General features: G+C 54.2%; 11 protein-coding genes across 11 annotated transcripts; 6 read left to right on the top strand and 5 right to left on the bottom strand.

The window, feature by feature from the left end:
* Positions 1–160: 160 nt before the first annotated feature.
* On the top strand, positions 161–1116 carry QC763_207330 (uncharacterized protein; the record flags this gene model as incomplete). The annotated part of the gene is made up of 2 exons (XM_062909791.1): positions 161–938; positions 992–1116. 2 exons carry the CDS (start codon positions 161–163, stop codon positions 1114–1116), a joined length of 903 nt encoding a protein of 300 aa, XP_062768610.1.
* Positions 1117–1171: 55 nt separating this feature from the next.
* On the bottom strand, positions 1172–1740 carry QC763_207325 (uncharacterized protein; the record flags this gene model as incomplete). Its single annotated transcript, XM_062909790.1, has 3 exons — positions 1172–1362; positions 1444–1579; positions 1635–1740. 3 exons carry the CDS (start codon positions 1738–1740, stop codon positions 1296–1298), a joined length of 309 nt encoding a protein of 102 aa, XP_062768609.1. The 3' UTR covers positions 1172–1295.
* Positions 1741–1906: 166 nt separating this feature from the next.
* On the top strand, positions 1907–3153 carry QC763_207320 (uncharacterized protein). The gene is made up of 2 exons (XM_062909789.1): positions 1907–2084; positions 2146–3153. Exons 1-2 carry the CDS (start codon positions 2046–2048, stop codon positions 3064–3066), a joined length of 960 nt encoding a protein of 319 aa, XP_062768608.1. The 5' UTR covers positions 1907–2045; the 3' UTR covers positions 3067–3153.
* Positions 3154–3162: 9 nt separating this feature from the next.
* Positions 3163–8072, bottom strand: QC763_207310 (uncharacterized protein; the record flags this gene model as incomplete). The annotated part of the gene is made up of 4 exons (XM_062909788.1): positions 7975–8072; positions 7890–7916; positions 7396–7823; positions 3163–7346 (listed from the first exon to the last, which is right to left on the bottom strand). The coding sequence occupies exons 1-4, from the start codon at positions 8049–8051 to the stop codon at positions 3163–3165; spliced, it is 4716 nt and encodes a 1571-aa protein (XP_062768607.1). The 5' UTR covers positions 8052–8072.
* A 173-nt stretch (positions 8073–8245) lies between these two features.
* QC763_207300 (uncharacterized protein) lies at positions 8246–14412 on the top strand. Its single transcript, XM_062909787.1, has 3 exons — positions 8246–13572; positions 13638–13753; positions 13813–14412. Exons 1-3 carry the CDS (start codon positions 8316–8318, stop codon positions 14218–14220), a joined length of 5781 nt encoding a protein of 1926 aa, XP_062768606.1. The 5' UTR covers positions 8246–8315; the 3' UTR covers positions 14221–14412.
* Positions 14413–14431: 19 nt separating this feature from the next.
* On the bottom strand, positions 14432–16006 carry QC763_207290 (uncharacterized protein; the record flags this gene model as incomplete). Its single annotated transcript, XM_062909786.1, has 2 exons — positions 14432–14789; positions 14864–16006. The coding sequence occupies 2 exons, from the start codon at positions 16004–16006 to the stop codon at positions 14457–14459; spliced, it is 1476 nt and encodes a 491-aa protein (XP_062768605.1). The 3' UTR covers positions 14432–14456.
* A 304-nt stretch (positions 16007–16310) lies between these two features.
* On the bottom strand, positions 16311–17093 carry QC763_207280 (uncharacterized protein; the record flags this gene model as incomplete). The annotated part of the gene is made up of 2 exons (XM_062909785.1): positions 16809–17093; positions 16311–16747 (listed from the first exon to the last, which is right to left on the bottom strand). The coding sequence occupies exons 1-2, from the start codon at positions 16861–16863 to the stop codon at positions 16311–16313; spliced, it is 492 nt and encodes a 163-aa protein (XP_062768604.1). The 5' UTR covers positions 16864–17093.
* On the top strand, positions 16366–19286 carry QC763_207270 (uncharacterized protein). The gene is made up of 2 exons (XM_062909784.1): positions 16366–17696; positions 17756–19286. The coding sequence occupies exons 1-2, from the start codon at positions 17244–17246 to the stop codon at positions 19238–19240; spliced, it is 1938 nt and encodes a 645-aa protein (XP_062768603.1). The 5' UTR covers positions 16366–17243; the 3' UTR covers positions 19241–19286.
* A 187-nt stretch (positions 19287–19473) lies between these two features.
* Positions 19474–21401, bottom strand: QC763_207260 (uncharacterized protein). Its single transcript, XM_062909783.1, has 3 exons — positions 21172–21401; positions 20627–21117; positions 19474–20559 (listed from the first exon to the last, which is right to left on the bottom strand). Exons 1-3 carry the CDS (start codon positions 21280–21282, stop codon positions 19521–19523), a joined length of 1641 nt encoding a protein of 546 aa, XP_062768602.1. The 5' UTR covers positions 21283–21401; the 3' UTR covers positions 19474–19520.
* A 202-nt stretch (positions 21402–21603) lies between these two features.
* Positions 21604–21996, top strand: QC763_207255 (uncharacterized protein; the record flags this gene model as incomplete). Its single annotated transcript, XM_062909782.1, has 1 exon — positions 21604–21996. The coding sequence occupies one exon, from the start codon at positions 21604–21606 to the stop codon at positions 21994–21996; it is 393 nt and encodes a 130-aa protein (XP_062768601.1).
* Positions 21997–22186: 190 nt separating this feature from the next.
* Positions 22187–22984, top strand: TEF4_1 (elongation factor EF-1 gamma subunit; the record flags this gene model as incomplete). Its single annotated transcript, XM_062909781.1, has 3 exons — positions 22187–22216; positions 22274–22463; positions 22524–22984. The coding sequence occupies 3 exons, from the start codon at positions 22187–22189 to the stop codon at positions 22982–22984; spliced, it is 681 nt and encodes a 226-aa protein (XP_062768600.1).
* Positions 22985–23026: the final 42 nt, after the last annotated feature.

Raw genomic sequence — 23026 nt, 5'->3', positions numbered from 1 at the left:
TTCTACCAACCAGAAGAAGGCCGTCCCACGTGTTTGCATAGATTGCATGATCAAGGCACTGCTAGTTCTTACAAAAAGAATAACTCGAAGTCAACCAAACCTCATACGAACAAACCCCATCATCCCACCCACCGGCACGCCCCCAGCCTTTCCCGTCGAAATGGACCCCATCTCCACCAACGTCAACCTCTCCACCCTCCGCGGTAAATCAGCCCTCATCACTGGCGGCGCCTCCGGCCTCGGCCTTGCCACCGCCCTCGCCTGGGCATCCGCCGGAGCCCACGTCACAGTCGCCGACATCCAACCCCCCCCTGACTCCCTACCTAACAACATCAAGTACGTCCAGTGCGACGTCACAAACTGGGACTCGCAAGTGCAAGCCTTCAAAACAGCAATCATCTCCTCCCCAACCCAAGCGCTCGACATCGTCGCCACCTTCGCCGGCACAGCCTTCATGCCAGGCAACCAAGTCGACCACGTCCTCGCCGCCGGCCAGCCCAGCCTCGCCGCCGACCCTGCAAAGCCAAACATTAGGAACATAGAGGTGAATCTGATTGGGGTCTATTACAGCTCCTGGCTGGCGCTGTATTACCTCCGATTGTTGCCTCCTGCTGGTGGTTCGGAAGGTGCAAAGCCGGACAAGTCACTTATCCTGGTCGCCTCAATCGGTGCGTACATGGACAGTCCCAAGGCATCGACCTACCCCGCCAGCAAATTCGGCGTCCGGGGTTTGTTCAGGAGCACGCGCGCCCGGACGCTGGATATCGGCGTCAGGTGCAATTTGCTGGCGCCGTGGTTTGTGGACACGCCGCTTGTGGCGCCGATTAAGAATGCGATGGCGGCTAGGGGGGTTGAAATGGCGAGGGTGCTGGATTTTGTGAGCGTGGAGGCTTGTGTGGAGGCTGCGAGTTATTGTGCGGTTGATGGCGGTGTGCATGGTATGTGTTGTGCTTTCAAGTCTGAGGGGAACTATGCTGACTTGGAAATGCAGGACGGGCACTGGCTATTCAGCCTGAGGGGACGTTTGATCTCAAGGATGACTATGAGGATGGGTGGGCGGGGGATCAACTGAGGCCGATTATGAAGAGGAGGAGGCAGGCTGGGTTTGATGCGTGACTTTGGCCACCTGGGCTGACACTGACGTGAGAGTTTTGAATATCATCGATGTGCCCTTATCTCTTTTACACATATGATTGATTTTAACTCCGGCAGGTAGGTATGACACAGAGTGGTTTCACTGCACCTAGGTAGTCTCAATGTGTAGCGTCCCATTGGCAAGCAGCAAGTTTTTGAAACTAAAACTCAATGTCATATCCAATAGTGCTACCTATCTCACAAACATCTTTGTACAGTTCATTGACCCTGATTGACACCTGGAATTAGAGGAGCCCTTTCTTGGAAAAATACCTGCTTATCAACGGAGTGGACACAAGAACAACTCACTCCTCATGACTGGGATGGGTAAAAAAGGTCGCCAGACTCTCGACGTAATCCAGGTGCACCACCACGCCCATGTCAAATCCCTTTGCCATGGGTGCCGTTAAGGCAATGGGCGCGCCTGCCTGAAGACCTATAAGGCCTGGAAGACCTGTTAGCAATCCTCCTCGGTGAGATGCATGGAGTGCTGGTGCTACCAGGTACTTGTCCGACCATTCCCTCAGCCAGTGCTTGCCACTGCTTCACCTTGTTGGGGTCAGCCTCTGGTTTGAGTTTGAAAAGAGCAACGTGGTAAACAGGCATCGTCGGTTGGTTGGCTGATAAGATTGCTTCGTAATCGTTTATTTGACCTGCTAGGTGTGAAGGGTTGACTTTGGGCGAGGGCAATGAACATCTTGACCCGAATAACTGACATGTATAAAACCCCGGTGGCCGAAGGTTGCTGGAGTTATTGACACCAAAAGACGCCGTACGCTATCCGCACTTGGATGAACCCTTCGGCCACCGACCATAAAAGCACCTATTCCACTCAAAGTTGATCCTGGGTCAGACAAGGCTGCCCCTTTTTCCTCGTTCTATCCCACTGTCTACCACCCGCTCTGCCCAAAATGAACGCCGAATCCCGCTTGGAAAAACCCTATCGCGAGGTAAGACTCACCCCTACATGATCGGGAAAAGGCCCCCCATACTCACCCCCAATCACGCCAGTTCATCGCCGACCTCGGCCAAGCACCCCATCTAACCGGCTCCACAGACGAAACCAAGCAGCAATGGAGCATCCTCATCAGCAAAATGATGCAACGATACGGCTTCCCTCCTCCCGACCCGACCGTAATCACCGAGACAGTCCATCTCGGCGACTTCTCGGTCCGGACTTACACCCCCAACGACGCCGGTGACGCCAATCTCCCTCTCGGGGTCTACTTCCACGGAGGTGGCTTCGTCATGGGCAGCGTCGAGCAAGAAGATGGCTTCGTCCGCGCCCTAAGTAAGAATGCCCAGATGAGGATTGTCAGCGTCGGGTATCGACTCGCGCCCGAGTTCAAGTTCCCGACTGGGTTGAACGACGGGGTGGCTGCTGCCGTTTGGGCCCTCGATCACTTTGGTGCTGACGAGATTACCTTGATGGGGACTTCTAGCGGTGGCAATCTTGCGTTTGGGGTCGGGCTGAAGCTCGTTGAGATGATGGGTATGCGGGATAGGGTCAAGGGAGTGGTGGCGTTGGCTCCGGTGACGGTTCACCCTGATGCTGTGCCGCTGGACAAGAGGGAGGGTTATACCTCGTATGACGAGAATGACGAGTACACGGTCAACAGCAAGTCGGCGATGCTATCCTGGTTGGACACGTATGGTGGCGCGCCGGAGGATCCATATCTGTCTGTTCTTCTTCACCCCCGCCTTGGGGATTTGAAGAAGGTATACGTGACCGAGTCTGGGGCGGATACGCTGCGAGATGACGCAAGGCTTATGAAGGATAGTCTTGAGGAAGCTGGCGTGGCGGTTCTGTACGATGCTTATCCTGGCTATCCGCACTACTCGTGGTTGTTCCCTTGCAAGAGTCTTGCGGAGCACCAAAAGGTATTCTGGGGAAACATGTTCAAGGGAATTCATTGGGTGGCCAGTGACTAGACAGTTAGGTTAGAAGAATGGCAATCATCATTGAAGCAGAACCAATGCGTGAAAAATTAAAGCTGAGTACTGATAATACGAAACTGGTGACAACTACTAAGAGACAGTGGCAAACTGGTACGCTCCCGTGATATCATTCTGCCCAACCCTCAACGACCGGTCCAAGTAGATACGGGACGCATCTCTTTTGGCATACAGAGGCTCCGTCTTCATCTTCACAACCTGATTTTCCATGACCGCTTTTGCAAACGCCCTATCAGCCTTTGCCTGCCTTGCTTTGGTCTTGCCGCAATATTCTGTAAAGCTGCTGGCAGGCAACGAGCCAAAGAAGAAGCGCGGTGCTACACCAACAACCTGCCCGCTTTTCTGTCCAAACCCAAATGACGTGAGCAGAAAGGCCTTGGGCCCTTCACCAGCCATTCTGACAGTCCTAGTGGGAAAGCACAGATGGTGATATGCCTTTAGGGCAGGATCGATGTTGTCGGCGTTGCGGTTTCCCGGAACAAGACCACTGTCGAGGACCTGCAGGCATCCGTTCATCATCCACGCGGCAGCAGGCGCTTTTGGGTGACCAGTGATGGACTTTTGGCAGATAGCCCAGAGGGGTCCACCATCGGTGCGGCCCAGGTGGGTCATTTGCTTGTGTATCACCTCAGGCTCGTTGAGGTCGTTGGCTTTGGTAGAGGTGCCGTGTAACGAGGCCACGTCGAGGTCATTGATCGTGAGGCCCCAAGCCCCCAAAGCCGCCCCTATGGAAGAAGATGTTGGTTTTGAGCCAGCCTTTTCGCTCACAGGGGTCCATAGCTCCGACTCAAAAGATGAGCCAGAGGAAAAGCTATCGTTTCTGATGGACAGCTGAGTGTAGAGTGGCATGTGCTGCTCTGCCTGGCCAGCAAAGGTCAGGATACCTTGGCCAGGTGCGGGCACCGAGCGACCAATGCCGTCGGCAGCCATGGCCGATCCGGCAATGACACCGTAGATGGGGAGTCCCATTTCCAGTGCAACATCGGCACGACAGAGCAGCTGAACGCCACAACCGTGGGACTCGACAAACCCAGCCCGACTTTCTGCAGTCGGCCGTGACATCTCCGAGGGCAGGCGGCCCCGTGCCAGCTCCGCGGCCACATCGACTGTGGCTTTCATCTTGGCGAATCCGAGTGACTCCTCTTCTCCGAAATCGTCGTAGCCTCCCACAAGACACATCTTGGTTTTGCCTGCCATTATGGAGTCCATGGCGGAATCGATAGACTCTAGGCCAGTGGCACAGGCCCCCACTGGGGTCTTGATGGGTCCAGCTGCACCCAGCAACAACATGTTGATCCAAGCGGGCGTGGTGTTCAGATACGTGTCTTGGAGCGTGTCTGCTTGAATATCTTGGTCCAGATAGGCGTCGCGGTAGAGATGGCGGGTCTTGAGGACACCGCCCATGGATGAACCGATGAAGTTTCCCAGCTCGGATAGATGAATGTGCTGAAACACCTCGGTTGGATCTGGGACTCCGGCACTGTAAAAGGCCTCTGCGACACAGCACAAAGTGTACAACGTCACCGGGTCCACCTGCTGGATGATGTCTTTTGGAATACCGTACCTGGCAGCATCCCATCCACTCGGCAGCAAGCCTGCCACTGAACCCCAAGGGAACGGAACGGCTTTGGGGACAAGGATGGTAGCACCACGTTTGATCTGAACTTGATAACTATCAGAGTTCCCTTGTAGGCGCAATATGACTACTTTGTCTCCATGCTTCAGTCGCAGGGCCTCAGCCGTAGAGAGCGAAGCCTCAAAGGGAGGGAGGTCTTCCTCCACGGCGACCTCTTGTAAGAACTCTTTGCAGGCTGGGTCATAGCCTGTAATCGTATCTGGCTCGACAAATCTGATCCCGGTGTGCGCCTTGATGAATTCGCCGTATTTGTGCCGCACGTTGTTGTCGTCGACTGGTTCCCCTGTTTTGGCATCGACCCACCCAACATAATGACCACCCTTGCAAGGTTCATCAACGTGTCGTATCAACCCCATCAGCCAAGCCATTTCGACGTACCCGTCAGGACTTAGCTGGCCAAAAGTTTCCATCTCCCAGCGTAGCCGGGCACTGCCCCATGGGCCCAGTTCCGAGAAGCCAACAACAACCACGGTTCTTGCGGGGTCCACCAAACGACCAATGTCATGGTCTGGTAACGTATCTGGGAGTTTCGGAAAGCCCACTCGAAGCATCGTCTTTTGCTTGAAAGGTCTCTTAATACTGGACTTGGTGCCCTTTAGGAGCGCTTGCTCGCGTTCATCCTCGGTCTTGACAGCTCGCGCAACATCAGCGGCAAGCCGAAATTCCTCTCGAGCCTTGGACAGAATGGCGTGACAACTACCCAGGGTCGAGAGGCCGCCGCCGAAATTAGCATAGATAGGCCCATCTTCACAAAGATCGACAAATTTCGACGTCAATAACACGGCAATATTCAGCGCCATCTCCTGCGCCGAGAAGGTCAACACTCCATGATTCTCGATCGTCTCAGCGAGAACGTCATTAGCCGTCATCAGGCCCGTCGATCGAGTCCAACCAATCTCCACGCCGCATATCGACAGCTGGTCAGACCAAGACTCGGAGCGGGCTCGGTTGACCAGGCTTTCCAAGCCCAGTTTCGATTCGGAATAGAGACCATCACCGCCGAAGATACCATGGTTCGGTGACAATGGGAGCACAACCTGAGTGGGGTGGCACGCGATTTCCAAACGACGCTTGTTCTTGACTATGCGGCCCAGAAGACGAAAGACATTGGTGAGCATCAATCGGTGTGCCAGCTCGTTGGTCGGGGATAGGGCATCCATCTCTGCACCTCCTTCAGGGGCTGCGGCAAAGGGAAGGATGGCGTCTAGGTCCCAGGATTGGCTGTACAGGTGGTCTATCAGCCTCTCGCAGTCCTGTGAACTGGCTTGATTGAACTGAAGCAGGTGAAGCTCCGAGCCCTTGGCACCGTGGTCCCTGTATATGGACTGAAAGTAGCCAGCTACGGTGCTGGGCTCCCTGCTGGTGGTGACGATAACACGGGCGCCACCTGCGAGTAGAATGCGAATGACCTCACTACCAATTGAACCCTGACCTGCACCGGTGACGAGCATGGACTTTTCTGAGAATGAGATGCCGGTTGTGAGAGCATCACATATCCCTTGGATGAACAGCCTGGTCCAATCTGATTCCTCATGATCAGCGTGAGCAGCGTTGACGCGAATAACAGGGGAATCGCCGGTCTCCCGAGGTTGAGCAAGTCGGTGAGAGAGGTAGTCTCCGTAGGCCGCAGATCCCGAGAAGCCTGGACGAGGAATCTCTACATAGCCGATATCTCCGTCCTCGGTCACAATCGTTCGTGGCCCAACTGTTGGCCACATGGGCCGAGCAACAGGAGGCTTTTTGACTCCTGCATTACTTGCACGGACTACCCGCTGAAATAGCTCGCGTAAGACCTCCGAGGGACATTCTTCTGCAAGATGAGATGCGAGAATGGAAAGTTGTCCATTAGCTCGGCTTGCGAGACGGTTGATGAGGGTTTCCATTGTCATCTTGTCGTGAAGCTGACCACTGTGGTACAGTGTGAGCACTTCCTCCCGGGCGTAGTTCCACCAGGATGTGTACTGTCGCGCCTTTCCAGCATCAAAGGCGGGTGCAATTCCCGACAAGAACTCGTCAGAAAATTCTGCTGACCAGGTATCAAGCTGAAGCTGCAGGTCTGTGACGAGTTTTTTATCAGAGCTTGAAGGGTCCGAAGAACTGAAAGCTAGATACTCGGCAAGGGCGTGGTATTGCTTCGTGGCTAGCCGCTTGTGAGCTTCCGAGGCTTGGTTGAACGCTGATGAGTCAACAAGAACTGTCCTGGAGCTGGCGGCGTCATTGGATGCTTGTTGAAGTTGTTGGCTTCGAGGTTGGAGGTTGATGCCACAGAACGCACCATAGTCCTGTGCAATCTGATCCCAGTATCTCTCGGCTGCTTGGTTGTCTGGCAGTCGTGATGTTGGTTCAGCAGCGACAGCCCACAAGGTCACGGCGGTCTGTCGCTTAGGGCTGAGCCCCAACCTCTGCTCGAGGTAGTTGTGGATCGAGGCAATACCGAAACCGCCAGGCATTTTGGATGCTATTAGTCTGGCGACAAGGGCTGATGAAACCTTTCCCAGTGGCCGGCTTGGGTCAAGGACGATGCCAAGGTCCTTCAAGGGAATGTCTTCTGGTCTGTCCGGGAGAAGGCCAAATTCAGCATGAAGATCTCCTACTAGCTCATTTTGCAGTGTTGACTTTCCTTCAATGATGTCAGTACTGAAGTAACATGACTTGGTAGCACAACATACCACCACATAGATCCTTGATGGATTTGGAAGTTGGTACTTCCTCCATCGACTTCATGAGCTTCCGTGCGATCAAAATACGCACAACTTCGAGCCCTGACAAAGCGCAATCCTTGACAGGCGCTGTCCCTGGTGCTGGCTGGACTGGGAGTTGTGGGGTGAGCTGTGGTGGCTTGGGCGGTGGTGGTGGTGGTGGTGGTGGTAGTTCAGCTGGTGAGGGCTGTAGTGGAGGGTCATATTGGTACAGAAGCTCCCTCTGGTCATGGGCACTGGCCAAGAACTGATAAGAACGGCCGGCCGGTGCTTCTCCGGAATCGATCTTGCGTAGCATCGTCTTCTGGCCCATGTTCACCAACACCCTCGACGGTCCGAGCTCGACTAATCGAACGACGGCATCGTTACCAGATAGCAAGATGTCCTGCGTGTCTGTCCTGTATACTGATATGAGTTTCCTAGATGTTCACTGCCCTGGATTGTTAGAGAAGGCATGAGCTTACCATCTTACCGGAAAGGCAAATTGGTGGCTGGGGATAAACGTTAGTTGTTGCAATAAGGAGAAGGAGAGAAAGGAGGCTGTCTTACACTAGGAGCTCAACAAGCAGCTGGTGAGCAATGTCTCTGTCGTCCAATGCTTTTTGTTTCGTTGATTCAAGTGTCATGGTGCAGATGCAGAAGTGGCGTGTACCGCCCCAATGACAAGTTGAATCGAGGCAGTCGCGACTTATCTGGTAGGCACCTGCCTGACCACGGTGGCCGAGCAAGCATGGGCACAATGTTCGCACTCCGATTACGGCCGAATTAACAATGGAGTGAAAGACATGCAAATTTCAGCTCGTTCCCCTGCATTGGATGTGCCTAAACCATTCGACACGATTGCTTGCTGCCTCGATCTCTTCTGCTGATTGATTATTGCTGGCGTCGTCATGACTGCAATCTTGGCCCACGAAACCGACCCTTCACCAGAGGGCGGAGCGAACTCGTCTGCTCTCCTCAAAACTGCAGAAACCGGCAAGGCTCGAATATGTGCTGTCTTTGGTGGCCAGGGCCACAATAATCTGACTGCATTAAGTGACCTCAGGGACTTGGTCGAGCGTCATGGACCGAACCTCAGGACTCTGACGGAAAATGCATCGGCAACATTGTCCCAGCTGTCATCACAATCACACAAGAGCCACTTTCACCAGGAGTTAGGTTTCCATCTCCAAGCCTGGCTCGACAATCCAGAGTTGGCACCCTCCGAAGATCGCCTTGCTCTTTCTCCCATCAGCTTCCCTCTCAACACCCTACTCAGTCTGGCACAATACTGCATCACATGCCAGGCTCTCGGCAAGCGTCCTGGCCAACTCAGGGATCTGCTTCATGCTGTGACCGGTCACTCACAAGGGCTTCTGGCAGCCGTGGTCGTTGCCAAAGCAAATAGTTGGTCGTCCTTCTATCAAGCCTCTGATGAAGCTCTCCGCATCTCCTTTTGGATTGGTTTGGAGTCCCACTACGCTACTCCTCCTTGCACCCTGCCTGCCGCGGCTATTGCAGATTGCGTTGAACATGAAGAGGGCTATCCGTCGTCCATGCTGGCCGTCTCAGGTCTGAGTCAAGACCAGCTCACACTACGTTTGGAAAGGACCAACAGAGGGCTCGGCAATGGCAACTCAGTACATATTGCTCTGGTAAACTCAAAGGAGAAGTTCGTTCTCGCAGGTCCACCTGGGTCGCTTCGTAGCCTGTGCGTCCAACTTCGACAGATCAAGGCTCGCGACGGATTGGACCAGACCAGAGTTTTGTACCGTAGGCGCAAACCGACCGTCGGCGTACAGTTTCTCCCGATATCCAGCCCCTATCACAGCCCGTATCTGATCGATGTGGACGCCAGCGTGCGGTCCCATCTGCTGGAGTTGGCCCTCGCACGCGATGACTTCGCTATACCGGTTTACCATACACATACGGCGCAGAATCTCCAGGAATCTCAGTCAGACGACTTACTCCGCACCATCATTCGTACCATAACGGTGGACACGGTCGACTGGGTCCAGGTCACGCACACTCTCAGCTCGACCGGCACCACACACGTGCTAGACTTTGGACCGGGCCAGATTGGCAGTTTGATAAACGAGCAAAGTGAAGGCACTGGCCTGCGAGTGATCCAAGTGTCAGACAGGTCTGTCTCGGGTGGACCGAGCGGCCGCGACGAGTTATTATCTCTAACATTGCCATGGGCGCCTCTCAGCTGGAAGGATCAGTTTGCCCCGAGTCTGGTTGTGGACGAGGACGGTGTGGCCCGGCTAGAGACAAGAATGACCAAGCTCTTTGGCGCCCCTCCTGTCATGGTCGCTGGTATGACACCCACGACCGTCGCCTGGGACTTTGTGGCCACGGTGATCAACTCTGGCTACCATATCGAGCTCGCTGGCGGTGGCTACCGGGACGAACAGGGGTTCGAGCATGCCCTCCGTACCCTTGCTGCTGCCATTTCTCCGCAACGAGGTATCACTTGCAACCTGCTCTACGCCAATCCCAAAACAATTTCCTGGCAGATATCCGTATTGCGCAGCTTAGCCGGTGATGGAGTTGCCATCAACGGTATCACCATTGGCGCAGGCATACCCTCAGCAGAGGTGGTCAAAGAATACATCGAATCCATCCCAGGCTTGCGGCATATTTCATTCAAGCCCGGCTCCGTCCGGGCAATTAAGGAGGTGATTGCTATTTCACAGCAGTACCCAGAGTTCTGTATCGGGTTGCAATGGACCGGTGGTCGAGCTGGCGGCCACCACTCTTGGGAGGACTTCCACCAACCGCTCCTGGCCATGTACGGCCAGATAAGGAGATCTCCTAACATTGTCTTAATAGTTGGCAGCGGTCTCGGCTGCGGCAATGATACATTGCCGCTGTTGACTGGCGAATGGGCTCACAAGTTTGGACACCCGCCCATGCCAGTGGATGGCGTTCTCCTCGGCAGCCGCATGATGGTGGCCAAGGAAGCCCACACTTCCCCCCAAGCCAAAGAGCTAATAATTAGGGCGCGAGGAGTCGAAGACGGCGAGTGGCACAAGTCTTTCGACAAACCTACGGGCGGCGTGATAACCGTCGAGTCGGAAATGGGCCAGCCCATTCATGTTCTCGCCACGCGTGGGATGATGCTGTGGAAGGAATTTGATCAGAGCATCTTTTCCATCAAGGACAAGACCAGGCGCCTTGAGTATCTCCGCCACCACAAGGACGAGATTGCGGATCGTCTGAACCAAGACTACTTCCGCCCATGGTTCGCTGTCGATTGCAGTGGCAGGAGCATTGAATTGGGAGATATGACCTATTCGAGCGTTTTACGTCGGCTGTGTCAGCTCATGTATGTTCACCACCAGGATCGATGGATCGATGAGTCTTATCGGATTCTGGTAGAAGAATTCATCCTTCTGGCACACGAAAGGTTTGGGCATGATTCGGATGTGGGTTCTACTGATTCTCGGCCGGATGATATTGTCCAACTATTTGAGCAGACACTGGGAACTGGTGCCTCCGAAACACTGTATCCCGAGGACGTCTCTCTACTTCTGGCACTCTTTCGTCGCCGAGGCCAGAAGCCGGTCCCTTTTATCCCGGTGCTCGACGAAAACTTTATCACTTGGTTCAAGAAGGACTCGCTATGGCAGTCCGAGGACATTGATGCCGTCGTTGGCCAAGATGCCGAGCGCGTCTGCGTGATTCAAGGGCCAGTTGCCGTTCGACACTGCACCGCCTTGGATGAGTCCGCCAAAGACATACTCGACTCCATTTGCCAGGCGCATGTTTGGATGATGCTGGAAAGGGGATACAAGCCCACACCCATGAGCTTGGTTACAGAAACTACAGCACCGATGACGCCTAACCTGCCCGCGATTGCTGGAGTCCTGTCAACAACTCATGGCGTGATATATCGGGTGGAACTGACTAAGGATTTCAAAATATTGGAGACTGAGAGACTCATCAAGCACATAGTCAATGTTGCTGGGTCATGGGCAGAAAAGTGCCTGGAAGACGACTGGATTTTCAGGGGTACTTCTCGTTGCCAAAATCCGATCAAGACGGCATTCCTCCCCGTTGCTCGTGATACGATTGAGATGAGACGGGCGACTGAGGACTCATGTTTTAACGAGATTGTTCTCAGTCCGGGTTCTTCAACAGCGAAAAACCCACGTACCAGTCTCAAAATTACCCACAACCGCATCGGAGATATCGTCGTCACACTCATCCTTTCTCCCTCTGTCGCCACGAAACGGGTGACCGAAGTAAAGTTCCCGCTCAAGGTTCACCAGGGGCCCAAGGGCTGCAGACTCTACGAGAATGCTTCGACACACACCGCGACCGTAAAGTCTTTATACCACCGGCTGTGGATCCACGATGTTTTCCCAGGTTCTCCTCAAGTCACGGGATTGAGCTCCGAGTTCACCGGAAACGAAATTATTCTCTGTGAGCGGAATATCTATGATTACATCAATGTCATCCGAAGAAGCAGCGGAGCACAGCTTCGTTCGTGGAACCCCAGTGGTCTTCTTATTCCTCTCGACTACTGCATCGTTGTGGCGTGGACTGCTCTCACCAAGCCCCTTCTGATCCCGGGTTTGAACTGCAATCTACTGCGGCTTCTTCACCGGTCGATATCCTTTCGTTACGCTCCATCCGCCAGGCCGCTGCAGGTTGGGGACACGGTACAGGCATTTTCGCGCATCACGGCGGTGGCCACGACGGCGACGGGAAAGCTGGTCAAAATCTCTGCAGATATCCGAAGGCAAGGTGAGCGGGTGGTCACCATCGAGACAGAATTCTTCTTGCGGGGTGAACAAGGAAGCGCCGAGGAACAGTTCACCTCAGTGAGAGAGCCGGAGGCGGTGGTACATGTTGACTCGCCCGTTAAGAACGCCCTTTTGATAAGCCGGAAATGGTTGATATTTGACGAACAGCCGCCCGACCTGATTGGACAGAGACTCAGGTTCAAACTCACCACTCACACCATACACGACAACGAGAATGGGAATGCCTTGCTGCAGGTGTCCGGCGTCGTGACTCTGGCAGAGCAGAGCGACACTTCAGCCCCTATCCAACTCGGCCGAGTGTATTTTGAGCAAGACTCTTGCCTCGGTAATCCAATCATGGATTTTCTCCGCCGACATGGATCACCTCTCACTGCTCGACAACAGCTGGAGAATCCAGGATGGACGGGCGTCCCGCCAATTCTTGTACATGCACCCGCCGAAAGCGCCTCTTACGCAGCTGTTTCGCATGACACAAACCCGATACACGTGTGCCCCTTGTTTGCTCGATATGCTGGTCTTCATGGGACAGTGGTTCATGGGATGCACACGTCAGCGATTGTCCGTCGAGCAGTCGAATGGGCTATAGGAGATACGGACCGGACCCGGTTCAAAGGCTGGCAGGCAAGCTTCGAGGCCATGGTACGACCAAAGGACAGGTTGAGAGTCGAGATGCAACATGTTGCTGTGGAGGATGGCAGGATGATTCTCAGTATACAGACCTTCAACGACGAGACGGGGGAAAGGGTGCTCGCTGCTGAAGCAGATGTTGAGCAGCCTGGCACCGCATATGTCTTTTGTGGCCAAGGAGGTCAGGAAAAAGGCATGGGCATGTCACTTTACGCCACGAGGCCCGAGGCAAAAGCGCTGTGGGATCGAGCAGAGGATCATCTGAGAATGCACTACGGGTTCTCGCTCAGGCACATCGTTCAAGACAATCCCAAGACGCTCACCGTCTACTTTGGAGGCAGCCGTGGACGACACATTCGAAATATGTATCTCGGAATGACCCGACGAGTTTTGACAGCTGGCGGGGACAGCAGAGAGGAGCCAATCCTGCGCGGCCTGACAACACGGTCGAAGTCGTACACATTCTCGCACTCGACTGGTCTTCTCATGTCAACACAGTTCGCACAACCAGCATTAGTTGTCATGGAGATGGCAGAATATGTACATTTGCGGACCAGAGGCGTTGTTCAGACAGGCGCACGCTTTGCAGGACATTCACTTGGCGAATATGCCGCTCTGGGGGCTTGCACGTCGTTCATGCAGTTTGAGAGCCTGCTATCGCTCATATACTACCGCGGGTTGAAGATGCAGAATGCCTTGCCCCGTGAGGCAGGTGACAGGACGGATTACAGCATGGTTGCTGTTGATCCTTCACGAATCGGCCCAGGTATCTTGCCCCATTTCCCCAATTCGCAGCCTTGAATGAGTTCTCACTCGCCTTGCTTTACCTAGCCTTCGGGGAGGATCACCTGCAAACCCTGGTGCAAGTGATCGCAGAGGAAACAGGCCTCTTGTTAGAGACAGTAAACTACAACATTCGTTCCCAGCAGTATGTCTGCGCCGGTCATGTCAGTTCTTCCTCATCTCTTCACCCTCTCCGCCATTACTTCTTGCTCATATATCCTAGTTCCAACCGCTTTGGATCCTCGGAAAAGCCTGTGATGACCTCTCGATAAAACCTGAACCGGAAAGGCTTGACATAGCCACATTCAAGGGCTTGGTGCGCGGTCTTATTCCCCGTGCTCGACTTGTTTCCAGCTCAGACGCTCTTAGACGTGGAAAGGCCACTATCCCTCTGACGGGTATCGACATCCCTTTCCACTCAAGGGCACTACGGCCGCAGATTGATGACTATCGGGACTATTTGTCGCAGAGCATTCATGTTGCGGACATCAGGCCGGAGCAGTTGGTGGGCCGGTGGATCCCGAATGTGGTGGGTAGGCCTTTTTCGGTGGAGAGAGAGTATATCGAGATGGTTCAGAGGGTTACTGGGAGTGGGGTGTTGTTGAGGTTGTTGAAGCAGATGAAGGAATAGGTACACCTAGCCTGCTAGTCACTTTGAAGACGTCATCTCATTTCTTTTGTTTGGTGAAGGTCTACATGGGACTATTTCTGTCAAGTTATCAATTCCTGACATATTTTTCAACGACAGGTTGCTTCAGCTTTGTTTGAGCCTCTTGTATTTAAAACCACAGAGTACGCAATGATATGAGGGGTTCATGGTTGATTATCATTCAAGTTACTACCGCCCCTATCATGTCCACCAGTCCATCAGTCCTTGCGAGAGTACAGCTTGACATACAGCTCCCTCTTCGCCCAGATGGACCAGATCTTCTGGTCCAGGAAGTCTCCCGTCTTGGCCTCGTCCAGCACAAGGTCAAAATGCCACAGCAACTTGGCCAGTGTCAAGCGCAGCTCGGCGTAGGCAAGGTTGCGCCCGATGCAGTTGCGCACCCCGACAGACCACGGCTGGTAAGCGGCGTAATTGTCGTTGGCAAACATCGGATCATCCTTGTTGATGAAGCGCTCGGGGATGAATTCGTGAGGTTTGGTGAAGTTGTAGTCGGCGTAATACGTGCCGATGTGGCTTATACCGACGCGAATCTTTATGCCGCATAGTCATCAGTTGATTATGTTTCTGAGGTAGGTAGGTAGGCAGAGAGAAAGGAAGTACTTACGCCCTCGGGGATGAATTTGCCACAAACCATGGCTCCTCCCGCGGGCACGACGCGCGGTGGTTGGCCCGGAACGGCGGGGTACATGCGAAGGGTCTCGTCAATGACAGCAGTGAGGTAAGGCAGAGGGGAGACAGTCAACAGGGTGATATCCTCCGACCTCTTGAACGCCGAGCGGACCTCGTGCGCTGCCTTGCCGAACTTGACGTATTTGCACATGAGAAATGTGGCGCCGCAGAGGACAGAGGATGTCGTTTCTGACCCGGCAACGACCATCACGGCGGCATTGTTGAGCATCTCTCCCTGGCTCATCCCCTGGCCGGACTCGTTCCCGTCGCCGCTCTTGACGATGACGCGATCCCAAAAGTCACCCTGGTCGCCCGTCTTTTGCAGCCGGCGGTTGACCTTTTCGATGGCGTACTTGTAATTCTCGGCGCGCTTCCCCCGCAATTCTTCGGGGAGGACGTAAGGGGTGAGGAACTCGACTCCCATGCTCCGCAAGACGTGCGAGATGGCCACGCTCTTGAGGTTTTTGTGGATGGCGTCGACCCAGGGGTGGAGGGTTCGATCGGCCAGGCTGTTGAAGGACTCGCCAAAGGAGAGGGCACCGATCGAGTCGAAGATGCCCATGTTGTAGTACCGCACCATTTCGATGGCTGAGTCCGTGTCGGCGACTTCCCGGAGGACATCGACCAGGAGGTCGGCATAGCGGATTATGTTTGCCTCTTGGACGCGCAGGCCTTTGTCACTGAAAGCGTGGCCGAACAAGCTGCGGAAGCGGGCGTGGTTTCTGGTGTCGGAGACGAGGATGCTCATGATGCCGTTGGGTGCCAGGGGGAGGCGAACGGGGTCTTTGAGGAATTCCGGACGGCCTGGGACGTGTGCGTGGATGTCTTTCCAGGCTTGGGCGTTTGCGTAGCTGATCTCATCGGGCTTGAGGCGGACGGTGTCGCCGTACTTTTGATGGAATCGCATCAGATCATGATGCATGGTCCCCCGGAGGAGTGTGAGCTTCCATGGGAAGGAGCTTGCCCGCCAGAGAAGGGGGCCGGGGTAGGAGGCCAAGGGGTGGAAGAAAAGATTGTAGATGACATGGTAAAGGGGGTAAAGGAACACCAGTCCAACCAAGAGCAGCAGTGGACCCATCCTGTTACACGTTATTACAAGATGTTGGATTTTAGCGTCTACGTGTAGAATGTTGACGGGACGCAACGAGGTATTGGAACCACCTTGCGTACCCTATATCTAGCCGTGGTGGACTACTCAACGGCCCACGATGCACATCGGGGAGCGAAACGGGGAGCCAAGAGGCCGGGTCTCTTGCTGGACAACGACCAATGCCAACAGAACAGCACGGTCTGGGGGCGGCACAAGCTGACCACATGCATTTCCTTATCGCGGGGTTACACCATATTCTCAGTTCTGACACCTGACACTCCTGCTAGGTACTCTAAAATGACAACACCTGGCAAGTGCCCAAAAGTCCAATGATCCCCCCGGCGAGAGGAATCAACGCCCGAATAGCATTAAGCCGGCCCCATCGAAGCACCAACGTCTCGGCATCGGCCCACGAGGGCTCAACTCCCTTGCCAGTCAGAGCATCGGCACGGAAAAGCGCATTGTTGATCCCTTGCATAAAAGTCAAGGTGTAAGGCACGATGGAAACCGTCGTCGCTCCGGCGAGGGCAAAAACACGCCACGGCTCGCCGGCCGCGTATTTGTTCCAGGCTGCATAGACGTAGACGAGACCCGTGGTGGTTGCTATGGCCGGTCCTTTGACGTGACCGCTGAGATACACACGTCTCCATTGGTTGACCAACTTTGCCGGCTCCTTTGTCGTTGCGATGAGCACCGGAATCGTGATCAGGAAGACACTCATGATGGCTCCTGTGCGCGCGCAGGTGCTTAGTTTGTCGGCTTGTACCTTCAGGACGGGGTTGATCCTTACCCGAGAGGAAGCATCCTGTCACGACTGCGATTGCCTCGACTCCAATACCGGCCATGGTGTGCGATTATTCGTGTGAAGGTGTTTTGAGCAAGACGTCGTTGACCGAACGACATTGGGAGCGACACTGGGTTCAACTTTATACAGAGCTGCAAACGGCCGTCGCAAAAGTCGGCACCATCGGTATGCGGCTCGCTCTGTCTCCGGAAAGCGAACCCTACTAGGGTATACACCCTCAAAGCTGGACACCGATAGACGGAGGCACAATACGGTCCGACATATAGCAATTGAGCAGATTGGAATCCGAGATGGGTGGGTACCTACATAGCCAAAAGAGACTCTCTTGGCTATATAGATTTACTTGATCTCACTAGTAGTGTTTAGCTATATTCCAGCTTTGCCGAACTGTTAACATTACCTACCCACTTGACGCTCAAAATGAGATCCCTACCACTCTACCTTGTCGCCCTGTCGCGGACAATTAGCGTTGGCATTGCCACTGCAACACAGCAGCCGCTGTATCTCTCTGCCTTCAATGCTATTCCTCGAGTCTCGTCCCTGTTCACCACGACAAAAAACCATGATGAAGCTCGCATGGATGGTCGTATTCAGGCAAAAGACTTGCTTAGCTCGCACTTCGGGCCCTACGGTTGGCCAGGGCAATCATTCGACTACGTGATTGTTGGCGGCGGCACTGCTGGCTTAGCGATGGCCAAGCGACTTTCCGAAGACAACGCCAACTCTGTGGCTGTGATCGAAGCAGGCGGTTTCTACGAGATTGAGGGGGGAAATATGACCGAGGTGCCCATGTATCTGTTCAACTACTTCTTCGATAATGGCCACGTGAAGAACCCCTTGTTTGACTGGTATCAGTACACTGTGCCACAGCCAGTATGTACACCCTCTCTTCGGACACTCAGAGGAACAGGAGAGCTAACGAATCATTGTAGGGTCTCGCCAAAAGAGCCATGTTTTACATGCAGGGAAAGACACTAGGTGGCAGCACAGCCCGCGGCGCGATGCTCTATCACCGCGGCTCGAAAGGGGCCTACAAGAAATGGGCCGAGCAGGTCGGTGACGATGCATACACCTGGGACAACTGGCTGCCGTACTTCCAGAAAAGCGTAACGTTTTCCGGCCCCAACACAAACCCAAGACCTGCCAATGCCACTGCCGTCAACAACCTTTCTGCATTCTCCGAGTCCGGCGGGCCAGTCCACGTCGCCTACCCCTACTGGACTAACGCCATCTCGTCCTGGGTGGACAAGGCACTCGCCAAACTGGGCTTTCCCGAAGTGCAAGGCTTCTCCGACGGCAACCTGCTCGGCCGGTCCTACATCACGCACACCATCAACCCTTACACCCGGCGCCGCGAGACAGCATCCACCTCCTACCTCCACGACGCCCTCCTCGAGAGCAACAACCTCAACTTTTACACTCGCACCCTCGTCAAGAAGATCTTATTCGACGACAAGAAGAAGGCAACCGGCGTCAAGGTGAGCACCGACGGCTTCGAGTGGACCATTGGCGCCAAAAAAGAAGTCATCCTCTCCGCCGGCGTGATGCGCTCCCCCCAGCTCCTGATGGTCTCGGGCATCGGACCCCGGGACACCCTCGAGAAGCTCGACATCCCCGTCCTCTCCGACCGCCCCGGCGTCGGCAAGAACATGCAAGACACCATCATCCTCGGCCCGACCAGCCCGGTAAAAGTAGAAAGCCACAGCCAGCTGATGGGCAGCAAGGAGACCCTCCCCCGGTCCATCTACGAGTACAACAACTTCCGCACCGGGCTCCTGACCAACCCCGGGCAGGACTACTTTGCCTTTGAGAAGCACCAGCCCGGCATGCTCAAGGACTCGACGGCGGCAGATATCGAAAAAGAATTCCCTGAGGACTGGCCGACTTTTTCCTACATTGCCCTGGACGACACGTTTGTCCCGCAGTATGATGGGAAGAATTACTTTAGCATGTCGGCGGCGCTGATGGCGACGTTCAGTCGGGGGTCGGTGACGATTAATAGTACTGATACGGCGCAGAATCCGATTGTTGATCCCCGTTGGTTGGACGATCCGAGGGATAAGGAGATGGCTGTTGCTGCGTTTCGCCGGTGCAGGGCTATTGTGGCGTCGGAGACGATGCAAGAGGTGATTGATGGGCCGGAGATTCTGCCTGGGGAGAGGTATCAGACTGATGAGGAGATTTACAATTATATTGCTGAGACGTCGGATGCGTATTATGCTGGTGTGGGAACTTGCGCTATGGGGAAGAGGGATGATCCGAATGCGGTGGTGGACTCGAATGCGAGGGTTTTGGGGGTGAATGGTGTTCGGGTGGTGGATGCGTCGGCGTTCCCGTTTGCGATTGATGGGCAGCCTATGGGAACGGTGTACGCATTGGCAGAGAAGATTGCTGCTGATATTCTGGCTGGAAAGTGAGGTGATGGTGCCTGTGTAATGTGTCGACCGGCTTTGTTTGAGGAGGCTGGTGATCTTGTGGATAGTGGATCCTGGATTCAGGGGGTTTAGCCAGGGGTTAGCCAGGGGTTAGCCAGGGGCTGCTCAGGGGCAGTAGGTCATGCTAAGAAAGAAACACAATCATGGGCATTTGTCACCCGTTCGTTCCAAGTGAGAGGGAATAAGCAAAACGTTTTGGTATTTCTGAATATATCGAGTTTTGACATGGGAAAGCTGAAGAATGGTGCATTGCCCCTGAACGTCACCCTCTACCATCCATGTCGCGAAGCGTAACCCGACAAGGAAATCCATCAGCAGGATGCGCACCACCACCACCCTTCTCTGCCTGATAAGCCCTATTTCCATTCACCACCTTGACACCCGGCCTTGGATGCATCCTATCCCAATCCTCGTACGCCGGAGTGATATCAAACTCGGAGAGTGTCATCACCAGCGCAACTCGAAGTTCCATCAGCGCCAACGTCTGCCCAATGCAGGCCCTAGGACCAAGCTCAAACGCCCTCCACGCCCCCTTGACGGGGTACATGGGATCCTCGGGTCCTACCAACCACCGCTCTGGCACAAATGACTCGGCCTGCTTCCAATAAACGGCATTGTGATGCAGCGCCACTGTCAGCGTCCACACGTTGCATCCCTCAGTGGGATACCGCCTTCCTTTCTCATCCACAAGATCGACTCCAGCGCGGCCTTCGCGTAAAGACGCAGAGGGAGGAAACAGCCGAAGCGCTTCCTTGATCACCGCTGTCGTGTACGGCAGTTGGTTGAGCCGTTGAGGTTCCTTTGCAATGGCCTGATGGGCTATCGACGCGTTCAGCCTGTCGCCAAAGACTTCACCGTGCTCGCTGCGGAGTCTTTTGAGCGCTTCGGGATGGGTAGCCAAGAGGTGAAAACAATAGAGAAGGGTGCTACTCGTCGTGTCTCGGCCAGCAAACAGGAATCCGCGCAGTTGGGGCGCAACTAGTTTCTTGAACTCGGATAGAGGGGGCGGGGCGCCTTTGACTTGGGCTTCTTCTAGGAACTGAGCCAGCACGAGCGACATGACGGATTTCGAGCCCCTTTCACCTGAGCCTTGATCCTGCAGATACTCAGTGTATCTCTTGTCGATTTCCTGGCCAATGAGCCGATCCATGATGCGGTTGTTGTACCACAGCACCAAGGGGCGGATAGTGAGGTGGCGTTTGAATGGGTTAAAGGTGGTCCCGAATGATGTCCATTCGATTTGACGCTGAAGTGCCAGAGCAAGTTGGCTATCCTTTGTCTGATGGTGTAGCCTTGTGTCTCTGCAGGGGGCACGCATGGCCATTAGCAGACATTCGACTATCTGGTAATAACCTTTGCTAGACTCACAGAGCAACGGCTCCAATCGTGTCAACTGTTAGGCGTAATGTCAGATCTTCCAACTTTAGCACCTCCGCGTTCTTGTTCCCAGCCTGTTCCCTCAACAAACGGCAAAATACAGCCACTTCATCCGCAATCATCGGAGCCAGCCCCATGAGATAGCTGGGGCTAAATCCTGGGTTGAATAGACTACGCCATTTCTTATGCGTCTCTCCATTCATGGTGATCAGGCTTGGCCCACCGCCGATGGTTTCCAGTGGTTTCGTGAGAATCGATGGCTTGATAAGATTCAGAGTTTGACATTGTGAAGCTCCCGAGGGCGTCGTCACCACAAGCCACGTGCCACTAAAAGGCCACATGTTGATGTAGAACATTCCGGAGGGAAACCTCTTTGACAGTTGCATCATTACCGTGTGCAGTGTTGCGTTTTTCGGAAGAGTCTTGACAGTCTCCTTCAAAGCCAGGAAGTGACCAGACGTGAGCTTAAACTCTGGCATTGGCTGCCAAAACAGATTAGCTTACTGGGCAGGGCATGGTGTCAGGCCAGAACTCACCAGATTGGCGCTCTTCAGCTTCCATACTTGCTTGCGAGCGGCATAGAATCTCGTTACGAAGAGGAGTAGGGCACTTATGGCACCAAGCACAAAAACCTGTGATGCATACATCGTGATTACGATTGTTTGTGGGATGCTCGTTTCACCGGACAAATCAGGGAAGATTTCCCAGCCTAACGTGAAAAGTAATGCCCTCGCGATCTAGACGTTTCACCCTAGGTAGGACAAATGTAATCTCTGGGTGATACAGGGTGGCTACCTTTCGGTTCAAAGTCCGACTGCTGTGCGCATGTGGCGCAGGTCGGATTCCGAAGACATGCAGGCACTTACCTAGAATTCGGGACAAAACCAAGGAGACTGCGTTTTTTCTTCAACCAATTTTTATCTCCGCATCAGGCCCTTGAGCCCTCATCGCTTTCCACAGCCGCCGCCATGTCTTCCAGCTCGAAGCCATATACAATCATCATCTTCGTTACCCGCAAGTCAGACATATCACCCGAGCAGTTCAAGGACCACTGGGAAAATGTTCATGTCCCTCTGCTCCAGTCTCTCGCCGGCCCCCGATTTCCCTTGTCTCACACCCGTCACTATCTTGCTCGGGATTCGGCGAGCCCTACGTACCCCTTGAACATGTTGGTCGGAAAGCCCGAAGATATCAACTTTGATGGCTTTGCCATTATAACCTTTGCGAGCGAAGAGGCATTTAGAGATTTCGTACCAATTATGTCGCTGCCAGAGGTTGCTGAGGATGAGGATATATTCACGGACCGGGAGAGCTTGAGGGCCGTGGTTATGGGATGTCGGAACGAGACAGTCGGCATCTGATCCAATCGGGGACCACTGCATCTACCAATAGATATAGGAACAAGAATGTGCCCAGGCTACGTAGCTTAGCTATCAATCTCATACTTGATATCAAGTCTTGCTTAGGCATCCTCCGCAGCTAAGCCATTCACCCTGGAAGCGCTCTTGCCAGAACCTGACTTGCTAGCATTTCCAACCACACTTCTCCATCATGGCCTTCGGTATCCTGTACACGCGCCCTGTATGATGGTTTATCTCTTGTAATACCTTCACACCACAACGCTGACACAGACCACAGTTCAACCCCCGTTCAACAGCCATCCTGGCAGTTGCCAAAGCTTCCAACCTCCCACTGGACCTCGTGACAATCACGTCATCTCAACAGGCGCCAGAAGAATACCTAAAGCTGAACCCCCTCGGCAAAATCCCCACATTCGTCGGCGCAAACGGTTTCATCCTGTCCGAGTGCATAGCAATTGCCATCTACAGTACATTCTCCCACCCAATCTATCTTCTCTCTCTCTCGCGTTACTAACCCTCATATGCAGTCACATCCCAAGACAAAACCACCTCCCTCCTTGGCTCCGGCAACACCGAAAACCACGCCAGCATCCTCCGCTGGATGTCCTTCGCCAACTCGGAGATCCTCCCCTCCCTCGGCGGGTGGTTCAACCCCTTGATCGGTCGCTCGCCCTTTGTGCAGGAAGAAGTCGAGCTCAACAGGCAAGCAACACTCAAGAGGCTTCAGATCATCGAGGACCACCTCGCTGCGAAGACGACTTCTTATCTGGTTGGGGAAACACTCTCCCTTGCTGATCTGTTTGTCGCGGGGATTATTGCTGGGGCATTTAGGTTCTTTTTGGACGGGGAGTGGCGGGGTGCACACCCGGCGTGTACGAAGTGGTTTTTACATGTTTATGAGCAGCCAATTTTTTCTGATGTGGCGGGGAGGCCGGTGTTGGCGGAGGAGCCTATGGCGAATGTTCCTCCTGGGAAGAGGGGGGAATAGGGGTTCAGGGGTGCTTTACGGGGTTTAAGGTGGCTTGTGACA

The sequence above is a fragment of the Podospora pseudopauciseta genome, assembly GCF_035222475.1.
Source record: "Podospora pseudopauciseta strain CBS 411.78 chromosome 2 map unlocalized CBS411.78m_2, whole genome shotgun sequence".
In the NCBI taxonomy this organism is placed as follows: Eukaryota; Fungi; Ascomycota; class Sordariomycetes; order Sordariales; family Podosporaceae; genus Podospora; species Podospora pseudopauciseta.
Note: the sequence above shows the minus strand (reverse complement) of the source record. Positions and strands in the feature narration are given on the sequence as shown.